The sequence below is a fragment of the Lygodium microphyllum genome, chromosome 23 (assembly GCF_053477565.2).
Source record: "Lygodium microphyllum isolate KBCC chromosome 23, Lygodium_microphyllum_v1.1.10, whole genome shotgun sequence".
Taxonomy (NCBI): domain Eukaryota; kingdom Viridiplantae; phylum Streptophyta; class Polypodiopsida; order Schizaeales; family Lygodiaceae; genus Lygodium; species Lygodium microphyllum.
The window spans coordinates 41,112,876-41,129,957 of record NC_141157.1 but is presented as its reverse complement, the minus strand read 5'-3'; the positions used below and the strand labels follow the sequence as shown (position 1 = coordinate 41,129,957).

General features: G+C 40.8%; 1 protein-coding gene across 1 annotated transcript; it reads right to left on the bottom strand.

The window, feature by feature from the left end:
• Positions 1-4,506: 4,506 nt before the first annotated feature.
• Positions 4,507-5,439, bottom strand: LOC148016099 (uncharacterized). The gene has a single exon (XM_087664045.1). The coding sequence runs from the start codon at positions 5,378-5,380 to the stop codon at positions 4,850-4,852; it is 531 nt and encodes a 176-aa protein (XP_087520171.1). The 5' UTR covers positions 5,381-5,439; the 3' UTR covers positions 4,507-4,849.
• Between the last annotated feature and the right edge of the window lie 11,643 nt (positions 5,440-17,082).

Sequence of the window (17,082 nt, the reverse complement as noted above, 5' to 3'; positions counted from 1 at the left end):
CCATGGCATGATCTATTATTGTGCAAAATATAGCCATAGGAGGTTTCACTAGTCCTCAGAGAAGTTCAATGTTAGGATGGGATATCAATGTGATCACTTGAGAGGGTGAAGGATATTATAATGATGAAGCTAGGGCTAAGAGGAAGCTCTTCAAGTTGACATGGGTGTGCTAATATATGGAGAGGTTGGCACCACGCCACATAGGAGGACAACCTATTTTTAAATAATACACAAAATATATTAAGAAAGTATATTTACACTAGAAGATGAGCTTGGCTCAACAAAGATGTAGTCAAAAGCCACAAACAAAACACTTGAGCACTAAAATAACATCTTCCACAAACAAAGTTTCCACCCAAAACAACACATCCTCTCAACAACACAATTACCATATCAAGAGTATTTGATCTCCCATTGTCAATCATAGCTCAAACTACAAAAAATGACAACATAAAACAAGACAAAAATTTTCTTTTCTAAACAACGATCACCTTTATTTTCTTTGAAAATACTCTTCTATTTCAAATCTCAAAATGTAACCTTATAATAGTTAATAAATGAACATGAATGAAAATGACATTTTTTGCCATGTAACTACCCCAAGAGATTTAACACATGCAAAATATGCACTGACGAACGAACCCTCTAACAAGTGCACTTTCGGACCAATATACATTCTCTCTCTCCCTACTACCTTGATCCATTAGGGTATGATCACAAGTCAAAGACGCACTTACATTAATAGTCTTACAAAAATTACTCAAGGCCATAAACACTTGAACCCTTGATCTCTCATAAAGCAGAAAGCACTAGACAAGTTTGCCATTGTGCATGCTATTGAGCCTCAAAACATTGCTATTTTTGTTGAAACTAGGGAGACCTTTGTAATTTACTGGACAAAACGAAGAATGAGAGTGAACAGATTATAACATTAAAATTTATGACACTTGCAACCTCTAAAACAATAGCTCTCAATTTTTTCAAATTGCTTTAAATGCTTGAAACTCTATTTCTTTCATCTTTAAAAAACGTTAACATGCAATGTTTCACAATTGTTAACGTGTGCAACTTTCACAATCAAACTAGTGGCATCATTCCAACATTACTAGGGACAAATTTCAATGTGGAGTATTTCTCAAGTTTTTCTTGTTGAAACTAGAGCTCTCAGATGAGATGGCACAAAGCAATATCATACTTTGCAAAATGCTTATCAAAGCTAGGTTATGTTGTTGGTGGTGGTATCAATATGCATAAAAGAATGAAGAGAACTATACCATCCATTTACCACATATATTTTATGGTACTCCTAGCTTTACACATTACACATTAGTCAAAAACTATGTTGTTCCATTATGTCAAGTGACCTAACTACTCATGCTTTTTGATTTATAGCAATGCCACATCAGGCAAGAAACATTCACATCACAAGCACTCATCATTTCTAGGCAAGTAAAGGGAGCCAACAAATAGAAAGGCCAACTTCATGGGCAATTGTTATATTTTCTAGTTGGTTTGTAGCAACTTCGCTTCAAACAAGATTGAGTGAGAAACATCATCATGACAACTCACATGTTCAAACTACCTCAAAAACATATTGGAACTTTCAATATGATTTTACATTATCACTACTACAAATATTTGCATTGCATTAGATATTTTGAGTTTGATTTTGGAGATTTAAGTACACTCAAATAGTTTGACACCATTGCACATGAGCCTAGCTTTTGTCCAATCACTTACAATGAGGCCCTTTTTAAGTCCCAATACCTTTGCCTCTCATGTACACGACAATGACTAGCTCACAAGAAAAGGCCCTCCATAGGCTAGCTATGCGATCCTATAGAATGAAGGGAGAGGGGCAATACACAATTCCCACTCCTCCCAACTACCACAGAAAGACCCTCCATCCTACCTAGGTGGACCCTTGCAAACCTTATTTTAACTATAGTTTGAAGGTTAAAAGAATCTCCTCCTGGAGATGTCCATTGGTACCAATTCTGATTGCAAGATTAAGGTGTTTCCATGGTTTGCAAGGTTTCTTATATTTCCAATGTCTCAAGAGGTGAGGGCTCTATCCCCCACCCCTCCAAAATATTTCAAGATTTGAGGGTCCCACAGACCTCCAAAATATTTCAACAGTTCCCACACCTCCCCAAATGGACATTGATCACTCATTTGCAAGATAGCATAACATCATAGGCGAAGCTAACTTAATTTCTCTCTAATCCATTCCCTTTTAGCCTCCCTCCAATGATTTCATCACCGATCATTTACAACGGTAACAACATGAAGCTAGCTAGTTGTTTCTCACTATTCCCTTCTGCAACATGCACATAAACAACTCTAGACTGCATGGCACACCCAACTACATTACGATTCTAATTGGGCTAAATATACAAGGGGCAGCTCCAATAAAATGCACTTCAGAGCTTGCAAGATTACCCAAAGGCTAGCATCTTATCTGAGCCACATGCTCCATCATCTCATTCCTACAGCTACTTGCTTCATGATCATGTCAATGAAATGCACATAATCTATACATCATTTCATAATGACATTAACATTAGCATCACCACAGGAATCAGAGAATTAAACCATCCACTCTTTTCCATTTGCAAAACAAATCACTGAATTAATCTACTTCATCTGGATGAATTTTGGCAGCGGCTCCACATGGAAACGTGAAAGAGAGAATATCACGCACATCATTGTTGCAATCCCATGAAATAATCACCTAGGCTAGGCTAGGAGTATGGCCTTCCCAAGAAAGATTTAACAGAGCCCTGGAGCTCTAGGCCCAAAGTTTCATCTAGTAAGGAAGAGGCTCCCAAGTGGGCTTGGAATGTCATTGATAGGAGGGAAGGAATTTGAAATGAAAACTGAGATCCATTTCTCCATCATTCAGAAGGCTTACAAACACAGCTCCACAACCAAATTCTGTTGGCAAAAGTCACAACACACAACTGACTCCACAGGCCTACTGCCTCTTTTGCCAAAGCTGGAACCACAAAGTAGTTATGGCTTCCAACCTTTGCTGCAATTGCCTCAGTATCAACAATGTCCACTGAAAGCTGTGCAATAGTGATATGTGTCAGTCCCATCCAGCCCTATGGATAGAGACACTGCCTCCACCAAGTTATGTTGTTTTGCATGATAGCTCCTTTAACACCAACAAAGCCTAGTGGAAAGAGTGCATGTCTGCACTCCAGTACTAGTAGCCTGCTACTGTGCTTCTCTAACCTGAGATTACTCCCAGAACTCTATCTTTTTGCAGTTCAATTAAGTTGTCCATTGTGGCCCACTAGACCTGGAAAATGATCAAGTGACCCTTGGGTACCCTAATCTGAAGCCTGTGCACAAGTTGAGGATGTTTATAGACATGATAACATTGTGATTCACAGGACAGTATGCTGAACTCACTCTTTTCCTTTGATCAAGGTGACAAAGGCAAGCCTTGTAGGGACTGGCTTGTCAGAAATGGCCCATGCCTTCTGCAAACTCAAAGTGATTCTACTCTTTCAGTTCATTGCTTAGGTTGTCCCATTTCAATTATCCTTTTTTATTATTTTTAATGCAATTGTTTTGGTTAATTTTTTATGCATCTGGAGGTGCAGTCAAAGCAGAATATCATAGTAAGGGTTTCAATTGCCTATGAGACCTGCAAGTTCAAGCGGTCAAAACTTAGACATTTGACATGTGACCATTAACTTCAGCATGCATTACAAGTGGCAGTCCTAGTTTACCGCACAGGACTCAATACCCTTCAGGAGGAGCATTCAACCTCAATCCTACCTTGATATGCCTGCGAGAAAGATCAAATACTGGCACTGTTTCTCTCAACTGAGATTTGGGATTGACTATATCTATGAAAGAGAATCAAGATGATTACACTTTAAATCAATACCCTCAACATATAGGGTGCTCTGAAACCATATAGTGTCATTTGTGCAGCGCATGAAAGGGTGAGCATTGACCAAACTTTTAACTTCCAGAATGCAAGGAGTGAAACTATGGAGCCAATACTTAACGATGGCTAGAACGACCAGCTCTCCATGGTGAGTAGAGGATGTTGCAAAACACTAGCCTCCAGGGAACCATCGATACACCTTCTACTTTGGCATTGAAATTATAAGGAGCTTACTCAGGAAAGGTTTCCTCAAGAATTCCTTTATCCCAACTCAAACCACATCTGAGACTTTTAACACAGAACAACAGGAAGGCAGCTGGCAAGCTGCAGCCTTTTGCCCATTTCCAATTGCAGTAGAACTGGGGAGGAAGCTTATAATCAGCATCAAATTGACCATCACAAAAGTTGATAGCATCCCCTTAACAAAAAGATCTTAACTGCCACGCTTATTCAAGAATGGACTGCAAGAACACCCTGGAAAATCTAGCAGAATCATCAACTATGCCAGATTGTGGCTCTAAGTATATAGGAGGCACACAAGCTCCTACCACAATAAACTGAACAGTATGAGACTTTATGCAAAAAGTTCCACTAAAACAAATAGAACAGAAAACATGAGTAGAAAGATAATTACACTCGGATGATATCCCTCTTTCCCATCTATGTTTCTAGGAGTTCATCCACATTTCTCTGCAGATACATGCTGGTAAGATTTGAAAAGCGAGCTCTGCACACTGCTGTTTGATTCACCGTTGGTTTGGCTGTAGTACAAAACTGGATAGCATCAGGAATGCAGAGAAATGAGTGTCTCATTCCACCATAGGCCAATCAATCAACTGCATGAATATGGTCGGTCTATACACATTCCAGATTCACAGAACTCGCTCGTTGCCAATCGTTACTTGATGTTCTGAACGGATATGTCAGACATATGTTGAACCCTCATTTGGGGGCCCCCAACAACTCATCTGGCGGTAGAAGGGGGCTTTCCAGCTGATACCATCCCAAAGCCGGACCTATGAATCTGAACACAATCCAGCCACCGACAGTAACGAAAATGGCGGCATAAGCAAGCTTATTGATCCAAAAGAGGACGCCCTTCTCCCCGATGTAAAGCTCCCAGGCCTTCTCCGTAAGGGTCATGGAATCCCAGTCCTTAGGGGGGAGCTTGGATGGGGCTGCTGACGCAGACTTCGGCCTGTCCTTGCGGGCTCGTCCGCTGCGCTTCCCGATCTTCTGCTCGAGCTCTTCTGTGGTCAAGCCTCCAAAGGAGGAGGACGGAGACGACGAAGAAGGGGGCTCTTCTGTCGAAGGCTCGCTGTCGGCCGCCATGGCTCGCCACGCGCGACGAGCAGGGAAGAGCCTGCGCGGGCATGGCGTCCTGTTAGTCAGACAATTGCACGACGACACAGACAATGGTGATGATGGCAGAGAAGGGGCCTGCGCGAGAGCAAGCATCGCAGCACCAGACATGTTCGATAGACTGTCTGACTGTACCTAGATAGTAGACAGATTGTCATTCTCATCAAAGTAAATTAAGAGCTTGTTATGACTGATAAATTGCTACAATGCAATACAAAGTACATTAGGAGCTTGCTATACTTGAGAAATACTACAATGCGACACAAAGTACATCAGAGCTTGTTGTGCCTAAGAAATGCTATAATCATGAATGTAACGATGAAATTCTAAAATTCTAGGCCACTTGGTCAAAGATGGGCAACCCAAAAAGTTATGGCTCATGCACAAAGAATTTCCTCCCATATTCACCAATAGGATGACTAAAAATCACCTAGAGACTTTGCCTAAAGCTCCAAGTTTGGAAACGTGTGCCTTTGTAATAGCGGTAGAAGTAAGGGTGCCCCTTGAGAGTGATAGGAAATTACTTCTACCCCCTTGAGAGTGATAGGAAATGCTACTTCCCACTATGCCACTGTGGCACCTTTCCTCTTGCCCACCACCGCAATGTCCCATTGAGATCAGTGTAGGGCAACTTCTCGTGTACATCTCAATTTTCCCTCGCCCCAAAAAACAACCTTCACCCCCTTCTTTCTCCCTTGTGCATAGCAAGGAGGAGTTCACAAGAGTGCAATCGCTCTATTTGCAAATGGTCACATTATCATCCAAATTCGCCAAATGGACTACATACTATGTGGCATCCACTTCAAGGAACACCGAGACCAATAAAATGGCATTTTAAAGGAAATAGCTCACAAGGAGTCAATAAGATTGAGATGGGAGTGGCACATGTAAAAGTAGGATAAAAAGGTTTAGGGCGGAAGCCTACCATCAAGCACAAATCAAGAAACTAAAGGTAACCATTAAACCGATGTCGATTCCTTGAGAGCTCCACCAACAAAAGATCAAGAATATGAACAAAGCACTCAATGGCTCTTATTAATGAAGGATTAAAACATTTTTTAAATGCATACCAGTCTATGACTACTACCCTAGCTAAGGTAGAGGACGCAACATGTAGTAGTCGCTCAGATACCTCTCCCCCAGTAGCACCATTTGGATCCCATAGGATACACAAACTAGTTAGTTAAGCAATCTCTAAGTTTACCTTGTAGCAAAATATTTAAGGCCTCAATCTAGAAGGATTCACCTAAAGGTTCATGTATTTCGATAGCCTTCCTAAAATAACAATCCAATGATGATCCTAAGAGACTATTTCATAACCTCTTAAGGATGAGAGTAACCAACAATTTACTTGATTCAAAAAGATTGTGAAACTAGGGGGAGCTAAGCATCAACCCCTCTGCCATAGCATGGTCACACCTCCTAAACTAGTGTTAACTTAGGTTCCAACCTACCACTTAGGCAATCATGCTCAATTGACCGTAGTCCTAAATAATGTTGTAGAAAGCCTCTTGACTAATCAAGTCTATTTGTCCATTGAATACGGTCATCGGTACCTCTTAAGCTTTTAAAAATGATCATTTCTCATTAAACCTTAATTAGCTCATTAAAATAACCCCAAAACTAAAAAATTAACAAACTTCTATGCCCCATAAGACATCCAAACTTTGGAGGATCCACATTTGTAAATAGGAGACTACCCAGCCACTCGACTTCATCCCTTTTTGCAGGTTTTGGCCATCAGCTCTCCTCATTGTTGAGTATCTAGCCATCATCTCATAACTCGTCCCACTGCCTCCTTCCCCTCAACCAAAAGAGTAGCATCAAGTGGACACCTCTACAAAAAGGAAAGATGCTTGTTGCGATGCCTTTCACATCAACTAGCAACATGTCTACTATTGCAACTTGTTGCCTCCATTAGTTGCCGACATATCGTAGAGTGTGAGACTACCATGTTCTCTTTTCAAGACCTCTGATATGGCCATTAGTGCCCTAGGTGACGAGCAATGGATGCTTAGAAATGGCCCCTCACCCTCTTTTTAGAAAATGAAAGTTTGATCCTCATGCCCAAAAAGCTCTAAGATAGCTATGTGTATATCATCCCCAAATCTCCCTAGTCAAATTACCATCATAGCTTGTCCTCTTAGCAAAATATTAGGGCAAAACCATAAACAAAAATGTGTAGAGGCACTTCAAGGTGTTGCCATGTTTGGACACATGTAAATCTCTCAAAAACCACATTGTTATCAAGAGGGCTAGTGGCACGTCCATTCGTTTAAGAAATTCTTTACAAAAACTTTCCAAATACTTGCTTCAAATGTCTTACATGGGGACATTGCATTAAAGATTTCCTTGAGATGATGAGTTGGGAGATGAAGTAATAAATTGACGTTGAGGCACCCAAAGATGATGGATTCCAACTAACATTAAATAAGGAAACATCTCCCAAACCACACATAAAAAAGGGGTGGGAATCATAATCCCCAAACCAAGATTGGTAGGGGCAAAACCCCAATAGATGTCTCTACAATATAATCTTCTTTGGATTTCTTTAATGATGAGGACTTTGTTGATGGAACTCAAAATTTGAATGATTCATCAATGCAAGTGGACCCCTTGGAAAGGGAAGTCAATGATCAAGGGCTTCATGACCTTTTGGAAGAGGTTGTTAGTCCTAGATCACAAGAGGAGTCCCTTTTGAAAGCCAAAACTCATTAGGTTAAAGCAAATGATCAAGTTGTATTAAGAGGAGACCCTTGAAGGTGGTGAAGAGCTTGGAAATTCCTCATAATGTGTCTAAGATTCTCATAATACTCTACAATACCTTAAAACATAAAAAATAATTAAGTCTACTAAAGCCTTGTCTCATAATACCAAGGGGTTTTTGCATTTCTTGAGAGCCAAGGTAATAAAAGATTGGTTGTACCAACAAAACCTCAATCTTGTTTTTTCTTTTCAAGAGGCTAAAGCCATAAGTGATAACCACTCTCACAATATTTATTTGATCCCTAGTAGCTATAAGTGGATTAGCGATAGTACTTCCCCTAGATGTAATGGACCCATCCCTAAGTATGCTTAGGAAGGAAGGTTCATAGGTGGTTAATAATTGATATTGAGGGAATACAAATCTATCTTTTAGCATTGGTGGTCTAGATTGGGTTTGATATTCAATTTGAGATTAATTCATAGGATAAATAGTTCTAAAAACATTATACCCTTGGGCCCCAAGGGTGTTTGTATAGAGCAGAATCAACTTACACTCAATTCATGGAGTTGAATCGAGTGGCAATTGCTTCCATGTTTAGTAGGACCAATGCCCTACCACCATGTTCCACTAAAACAAGTTGGTCTAGGGTTCTAATGATAATTATTAATCTATCTTAGAGACTTGCCTTATTAAAACCTTGAAAGTTATTAAACTAATTTATCCGTAGGATGCATCTCTCAAGGATGCACCTACCCACTTTCCACTTGCCCAAGAGGTATCAAGAGATTGTTTTAATTGATATTAATAGTTAGCAAACTCCAAAACGAATTGCAAAAGGATTGTTGTGCCTTGAAGAGTGCTTGAACTACTATGGTGTTGTCTTTGCCATTGTGATGAGCACTTGGTCTTGTAGTTTTTAGTATTGCATTTGATTGTATATTGGTTGCTTGCTATGCATTTGTCTCACATTTGGGCTATTGATCCTATTTTAGCTCTTATTTGGTTTTGTGGGCATTTGGATTGTTGTTAATTGGCACTTGGTCTTGCAATTGACAAAAATAGTATTGAATTCATTGAGATGGATAGACATGGAAGCCCCCTCCTCCATTTGATTAAGTTGGTCACATTGCCTAAGAATTAGGACACTTTCATGACAAACTCTACACTCGCAAGTGGTCTTACGAGTGCTAATGTTAGGAGTAATTTGCTCACTAAGAAGGTAAATAGAAATAATAATGTAGGGTCAAAAAGCTTTTGTGCATTTATTATGAGAGGAAGGTCAAATACCAACATGAACTCTTGTGAGAGAGGTAAGTTGAAGACAGTAAATCTCGCAATAAAAAGGATATGGAATACTTCTTTTGTATAATAAGAAAGGACATATAAAGAAAGATTGCTACAAGTGAAAGCAAAAATGAAAGGGAAAATAGTAAAATGAAGATGATGGTAAAAAGGAATGGAAGGGCAAGGCAAAGATAAAGGAGATTAATGCATGTAGTAGTGATGATAGAGATGTTTTGTATTTATCCTCTTTTGGTGATGCATTCTTTGTTTCTATGAATAATGGCATGTCATAGAATTGGCTTTTGGATTTTGGAGCATCATTTCATTTCACTCTACATATAGAGTTGTTCAATACTCTATGATACTTGGAAATGAGGATGCATCTATCTTGGTAATAACTATCCATGTAGCATTGTTGATATTGAGGATTTGCATTTATCACTACTTAATGGATCTTTCTTTGTCTTATGAAATGTATGACATATTCCAAACTTGACTAAGAGTCTAATTAGTACAGGACAGCTTGATGATTGTGGTTAGAGGGTGATCTTTGGGGATCATGTATGGAAATTTTGCAAAGGGTCTCTTCTTGTTGCTAAATAGACTAGCTCTAGTACTTTGTATACTTTGCATGTTTTGGGATTAAACATCATGTTGTAGCTATCATTGCACAAGTGTTAGTTTCTTTATGGCATCACCATTTGAAGCACATGTAAGTATAACTAGAATAAAAGCTCTGTGGTGTTTGAATTATCTTCCATGTTTGAACTCTTTCATGTCTGAACTTCTTTAATCTTGATTTTTGTGAGCATTGACTTTTTGGTAAACAAATTCAATTGTTGCATAAGAAAGATGATGATACTAGGATATTAGTGGTGGGGGTTAAAGGCCTCCTATACCTAGCCGCCTATATTTACTTGTACTTACTACCCACACACATATACACTATAGGTGGCAACTACCTGTTACTATCCCTTTTTTATTTATTCTATGATGATATAATAAGGGAAGGCAGGTCACATATTATGTCTATTGGAGTTCCCACATACTATCTTGCTCTCTCTTGCTTAAACCTCCATAGCTCTCGCATCTTCTTGATTCCATTTGTGCTCTCACCTCTTGCTTGAATCTTCATAGCTCTTGCATCCTCTTACTTCTGCTTATGCTCTCACCTCTTGCTCCACCTTTCAATCAGTATCAAAGTGGGCATTCAAGGAGATTCACTAACATTCATTTTAGCTCGGGAAGAAATCTTCATTCACAACTTCCATGGTATACATTAGCCCTGTTGCTTCTTTGATCAACTCCATCCTTTTGGTATTAATCGGGGCCTTCCCTTGGACCTTTTGAGCTCCAACAAGTGAGTTTTAAGCTTAGTAGTAGCTAGCAGGGCAAGGAGTAGCGAGCATGATTTGCACCAGTTTGGGCGGCTTTTATCTTAAATATACTATATCTTCTCGAGGCCTTACTGAGCTCTTAGCATCATTGCTCACTTACTTGGCATCCTCCTTGGCACTTGTTGTGGCTTCGATCTTGAGCATTATTTGATGCATTTGAGGTCAGCCACCATTGAGCTATAGTTTAGGATAGATATGTTGATCACTATTTGGATAGCAAGCATTTGCTTGTTTGATGCTCTATTGATACTTATCGGGTGTATTTATTGTGCCCAAATGATGTATTGATGCTTCGAAAATCCTTTTGGATCAACTAAAGCTTTTTCAACTCAATTCTTGAATTTGATGTAATGCCATGTGGGTAGCAAAGATTCACTATGTAAGCTTATGTAATAAATGCCTACACATGCTTTGGGGATGCTACATATATGTATTGATGCTTGGCATTGATTATTATACATGGATATGCTTATGTTGACCTCTAAACCTTGGATTTGAGCTTGGTTGGATACATATTTGTAGTAGCTACTTGGCTCGCTTGGTTATAGGCTTGTATTGAGCTTTGCTTTGCTCTTGGACATTCCAATTTGCTTTCATGGGACCACATTGATATTTTCTTTATAGATCTTGGACTCTTATGTCAATGGGAGACTCTTACTTGTCTATGTATATATGCTCAGTGGGTTATGGTTTGCATTGTTCATGTTCCTCATGTTAGACAAGTTAATAAACTTGGATGCATTCGTGGTTATATACTTGAGCTTCATTGTTCATATGTAGTGAGTTAGTTGAAAATTAAAGATCTTTGTTGTTTTTGGGAGATCTCATATGCACATTTGGCTTATATACATACTATTCTTTTGCTTGAGATTTCATCTACATATTTGATGTATTTGGGTCTCTGAAAGTATTTGGTATACCTCAATGGTTTATGCCTATCTTGCATTTCTAGTTGCATTATATATCCCGACTACTACCTAGATATTCCTAGTAGTGGGAAAGCTTTGTGTTTTGGTATTTTGCTCATAGTTTACACTCATCTATGGTGGTTTTTTTAATTAGCCATGCTGAAATTTCAATTTTAAGCAATCCTTTGAGAGTAGACACTTATTAAAAGGTACTCTACCACATCTATTTTGTGAAGAACTATATCTTACATTCTACCTTGTATCTTATAGTTGGTTTTTAGGTAATTTTGGGTTTTTTTTTACTACTATTATAGTAGCCCACTTACTCTCTGCTTTGCAATTATCATCATGGCATCTACTATTGATGAGGATAATGCCATCTTTAACATAGGCAAACTGGATGGCACCAACTTCAATTATTGGAAGACTCAGATTTACCAGGTATTGGTGCAAAAGAAGCAAATCTTATTGTTGAAATGCAAATATATAAAGCCCAAGGAGTTTGATGTAAAGGCATGGGCTGATTTGGATGACCAATGCAAATCCACCATTTTCTTATCATTGTCCAAGCAAGTTTATTTCAATATTATTGAGATAGAAGGTGGCACTTATTTCAATGTTATTGAGATAGAAGGTGGCACTTATGATTTAGGGCAAAAGATATGTGATTTCTATGACAAGAAAAGTCATGCATCTTAGTTATATTGGTTAAAGAAGCTTGTGGACCTTCGCATGAAGGAGGACAATCCTATGTTCACTCATTTGAATGAGTTCCACTCCATTATCAGTCAGTTTATCTCGCATGGCATTAAGTTTGAAGATAACATAAAGTCTCTATTTTCTTATTATACTACCTAAGTCTTGGGATACATTCTATTCTACAATGAGGGCCAATCCTCCTAAAGATGGGCTTAAATGCTCCAATGTAGAGGGAGCTTTGCTTACAAAAGAAGTGGATATGAAGAACATTGATGTAGCCCATACTTCTTATGTACTTATAGTTAGAGGTAGACATGATGGTAAAGGGAATAATAATAGTTGTGGTAGAGGCTCACAGTCCAATAGAGGCAAGCCTCATAGTCATGCAATAAGTTCCATGGTCCTAAGTTCTCTCTCACTTGTCATTATTTGCGGGCAGTAGGGTCACATCAGGCCACCACAATGCCATAAGATGTGTGTGATAGCCAAGGAAAAGGAAAAGATAAAGTACATGATAATGCCAAGTCCTTTAATGATTACATCATTGTTCCTAAGTCTAGTGTTAAGATAGAAGAGATAAATGTCTTGGAATAAAACTCAAATGATTACATACTTGCTACTTCCTTCCATGTTATGCAACATCGTCATTGGTTTTACACCTACTGCACTATTACAAGCTTAGTCAGACCAGGTGATGATCATGTATGTGAGATTGTTGGCATATGTGATGTGAGATTGCGGTTTGATACTAGTGCTCCATTTGTGTTGCATGTTGTACTTCATCTCCCAACTTTAACTAAAAACTTTATTTTAGTTGGATAGTTGGATCATGATAGGTATCATATATCTTTTGGTAATTTTGTATAGAAGATTACACATGGCAATCTCATTTTTACTAGAGGTGCCAAGGTTGATAGCATGTTTCCCTTACTTGTATCTAGATCTGTTGATCATGATTTAGCAGTGACTAATCTTCTACCACATATATCTCTTTGGCATCACGGTCTTGGACTTATGTCCCTTAAAGAAATGAAAGTCCTTACTCATTTGCAATACTTACCATCTCTTGATTACTCATGTTTTGATTCATATGATCATTACTTATATGGCCAATAGACTCATAACTCCCATATAAAGTCTGGCTCTATGCATATGGCGGCTGGTTCATTTTAATTAAAAATTAAAATGCATTTTTAGCGCACGTAGCGCGTGCTAAGTGAACGGCTGGTTTATTTTAATTAAAAAGTATGTGTGTGTTGAGGCGAATGCGCGTGGAAACTGTGGGTGAATAAAGAGTTCATTTTAACAATTAATTTGTGATTAAGGGGGAAAGAAAAATAAATAAAACACATAAAATAAATACCTGGAAGGGGTGTGTATGAAAATTCAAAGAATGCGCTCTCCTCAATCCAAAAATATCTGGATTTTTTCTCGAGACGGTTAGTTGGGGTGTTGGATGAAAAAGGTTGTTTGTTATTGTATTGATTTGTGGTTTATTTCTAAGGAATTTAGGTGTGAAATTAAATATTATGATAGCTGAGAAAAATATGCCAAAAATAAATAAAAATGGGAAGGCAAGGGTTATGAATTTTTTAGAAATTAAGTGGGAATTTTTAAGTATTTTTAATGAATTTTTATCATATTTTTGGGTAGTTTGAAAGATTTTAGAATTTTAAAATGGGCAAAAATATTTTTTTCTGAAATTTACAGGGTGAGAAAAATATGGCCATAGATTGCAAAAATAAAAGGAAAGTTTACGAGATTTTTCTGGATTTTTTCAGAATTGAAAGGAGTTTTTAATGAGTTGTTTTGTATTTGTCAATGTTTTTGTGTGTTTTTTATTTGTTATTTAAATGGAAAAAGGATTGACGGGTGTGTTAATTAAAAATGTGGGAAAAATACCCAGCAACAGGCTGTGTGGTAGCAATCAACTAATGATCTTCCGCACTCGATCCCGCACAATCACACGATCAAGCACGAACAATCGAACAATCACACACTCATGCGTGTGGCGGCGTCTCGAGGGAAAACCGGGTTTGGGTAGGGTTGGTTGCGGCGGGTCTGCAGGGTAGGACAGTGGGCTTACAGGGGAGTAGGGGGGTTGTGTGTGTTTGTGGGCACGGAAGGGGGTTAGGTGGAGGTGTAATGGTGGGGAGGAACAAGGGTTGGTAGGAGGTAGAGTGTGTGTGTGGAATGGTGGGGGGAAAGGGCTTAGATGGGGTAGCGGGGTTTGGTTGCAAGGGGGGAAGGGGGGTTTTTAGGTGGGGGGGTTAATAGGGTAGAATGGGTGGGAAGGGGGGCTAGTGGGGGGTTAATGGGGGGTGGGTTAGTTGTGCAGGTGGCACGTGGCAGTGGTACAGCAGGTCAACGGACTATCGGGCGGCGTAGGGAGCAACGCGTTCATCGGTGGAGCAGGGCGGCACGGTGTCAGCAAGCACACGGCGGCAGGCACGGGCTGCGGGGGCGTCGTCCACGGGCAAAGGCGGTGGCCATAGGCGGCTCGGATGATGGCCATAGGCGTCACGCGATGGCGGGCGGCGGGGACAAAGGTGTCAGCAACCGGCGGCGCGAGCGGCTTCACGCGGGGAGCGCAGGGCACAGGGCGCAGGGATGGGTGCAGAAGGCGGGCACGAACGCAGGCTTCACGGGCGTCAGAGACGACACGGAACCCCAGAGCGGCGGGCGTTAGCATGGAGGAGGGAGGGGAGGAGCAGAGCAGAGGAGGAGGGGAGAAGAAGGAGGTGGAGAGGGAGGTAGAGATGGAGGGGAGGAGGAGAGAAGGAGAGGGAGGAGAAAATGGAGGAAAGGGAGGGAATGGAGGACGAGGGGAGAGAAGGAGCACGCAGAGGGAGAGGGTGAGGAGAGACGGTTGGGGGGAAAGGGGTCGGGATAGGGAAGGAGGTGGGGGGTAAGGGCATCCATGGGGGGGGGGGGGGGGGGGGGGGGGGGGGGGTGGGGGGGTGGAAAGGGGTGGGAGGGGATGGGCAGGGCCAAGGGGGGTGGGCTGGGCAGGGTCAAGGGGGGTGGGGTGGGCAGGGTCAAAAGGGCGCATATCCCCGTCCCGCGCACATGCGCGGGGCGGGGTAAAAAAATTTGCTGTGATGGGATTGAAATGGCGCTGGGATGACGGTACGGGTCATGCGAACACGACCGGGGCATGTGGAGACGCGTAAAATCGAAAAAGGGCGCGTTCACGCGCAAAACGGGTGCACGAATACACGTAAAAATAAAGAAAAATTAATAACTCCCAATCCGGACGTCAAAACGAAATAGCGTAAAAACAAAAAGTAGGCAGGATGACAGGGGGAAAACAAGAAAAATATGGGACGGAGATTCCGCGAGGGGTAAAGGGTGGTCACGTGCAAAAAACACAAAAAACGAACCAAAAAACGCAAGTGAAAATTAATATCGAAAAATTCGTGCATCGGAATGAGGTGCAGAAAAAAGGAAAACTAGGCAAAAAGATGTGCTCGACAATCCTATCACATCAAAACATAATTCCGACAGAGATAAGACGCATTCACATGGGAAAAACCCAAAAAACAAACCCGAAAATGGGATCGGAAATTAATATCAGACAAACCGTTCACCGGAATGACATGCAGTAAGAAGAAAAAATGTCCATAGGAAGGAGTCACACAGGGTGATCATGTTAAACCGCAGTTCCGGTGGAAATAGGAGGGATTCACATGTAAAAAAACTCCAAAATGACGCCCGAAAACTCACTGAAAAATTAATAAGTAAAAATCCGGAAGTCGAAAGAGGGAGGAGGAAAAAGGAAAAATGTGAGGGAAGACACAAGGGACACGGCTGTCAGATCAAATTGGAATTCCGATGCAAACAGGGCAGGTTCACATGGAAAAATGTCAAAAATACGCACGAAAAAGATCGTAAAAAACCGCAAGATTAATATTGGACAAACCATGCATCGGAATGACTCGGAGTAAAAAGGAAAAATGTCAGGGGAAAAGTGGTTGTCAGGGCTATGACGTCAGATCACGGTTCCGAAGCAAGAAAAGCGCGTTCACAGGGGAACCAGCTAAATTGCACAAAATGCTTCAAAAATTAATAACTCAAAAACCGTGCACCGGAACAGGGGTAGGTAAAAAGGAAAAATGGTCAGTTCAACGGGAGGAACAGGGCTATAAGGTGGGATTGGGACTTCGGTGAATGTAGGGTGCATTCACATAGTAGGACCTCAAAATCAAGGAATAAAGGAAAACTGTAAGGGAACAGCCCCAAGGGTGGGTGGAACACAACTGGGTAGATGGAAAGGGATCCCCAGCAGGGTAAAAGCAAGTCATGGCATTCATGCATGAGCAGGTTAAGGCATATGCAGAAGGGTATGCAATGTAGACGCACAGGGACGCGTCCCCACACTTAAGACCTTAACGGATAGGGTTAACCGAGCAACAGGGACCTAGGACCACGCCACGGATCATCCACTAACGTCCCCACACTTAAAACATGACTGTCACGAAGAAACAGAAGGTGTAGGGTTAGAAAAACTTGGCCCGTTTCGTCAAGAATCAAGGTTGAGTGTCGATGGCACGTCCAGTGTGGTTGTCGGCGCTGGAGGGACCAAGGCATCTTCTCGGCACACGTTCGTCATGGCAGGGACCACGCGGCAACACCCAGGGAGGTAGCTGGTTGAAGGAATCGCAGGAAATTCGTCGATGAGGAGGGATACTACACTCAACTCGCAGTCACTCAATTGGAATGAAAGAACAGTCACTCGCCCCATGACTAATATCACTCGAGGAAAAAGGATTGAAACCCATATCTCGTACCCATTTAAGGAATCGACAAGGGGGAATG

Coding starts and splice junctions, on each gene's coding strand:
- LOC148016099 (XM_087664045.1), bottom strand. CDS start 5,380: ATGTCTGGTGCTGCGATGCTTGCTCTCGCGCAGGCCCCTTCTCTGCCA.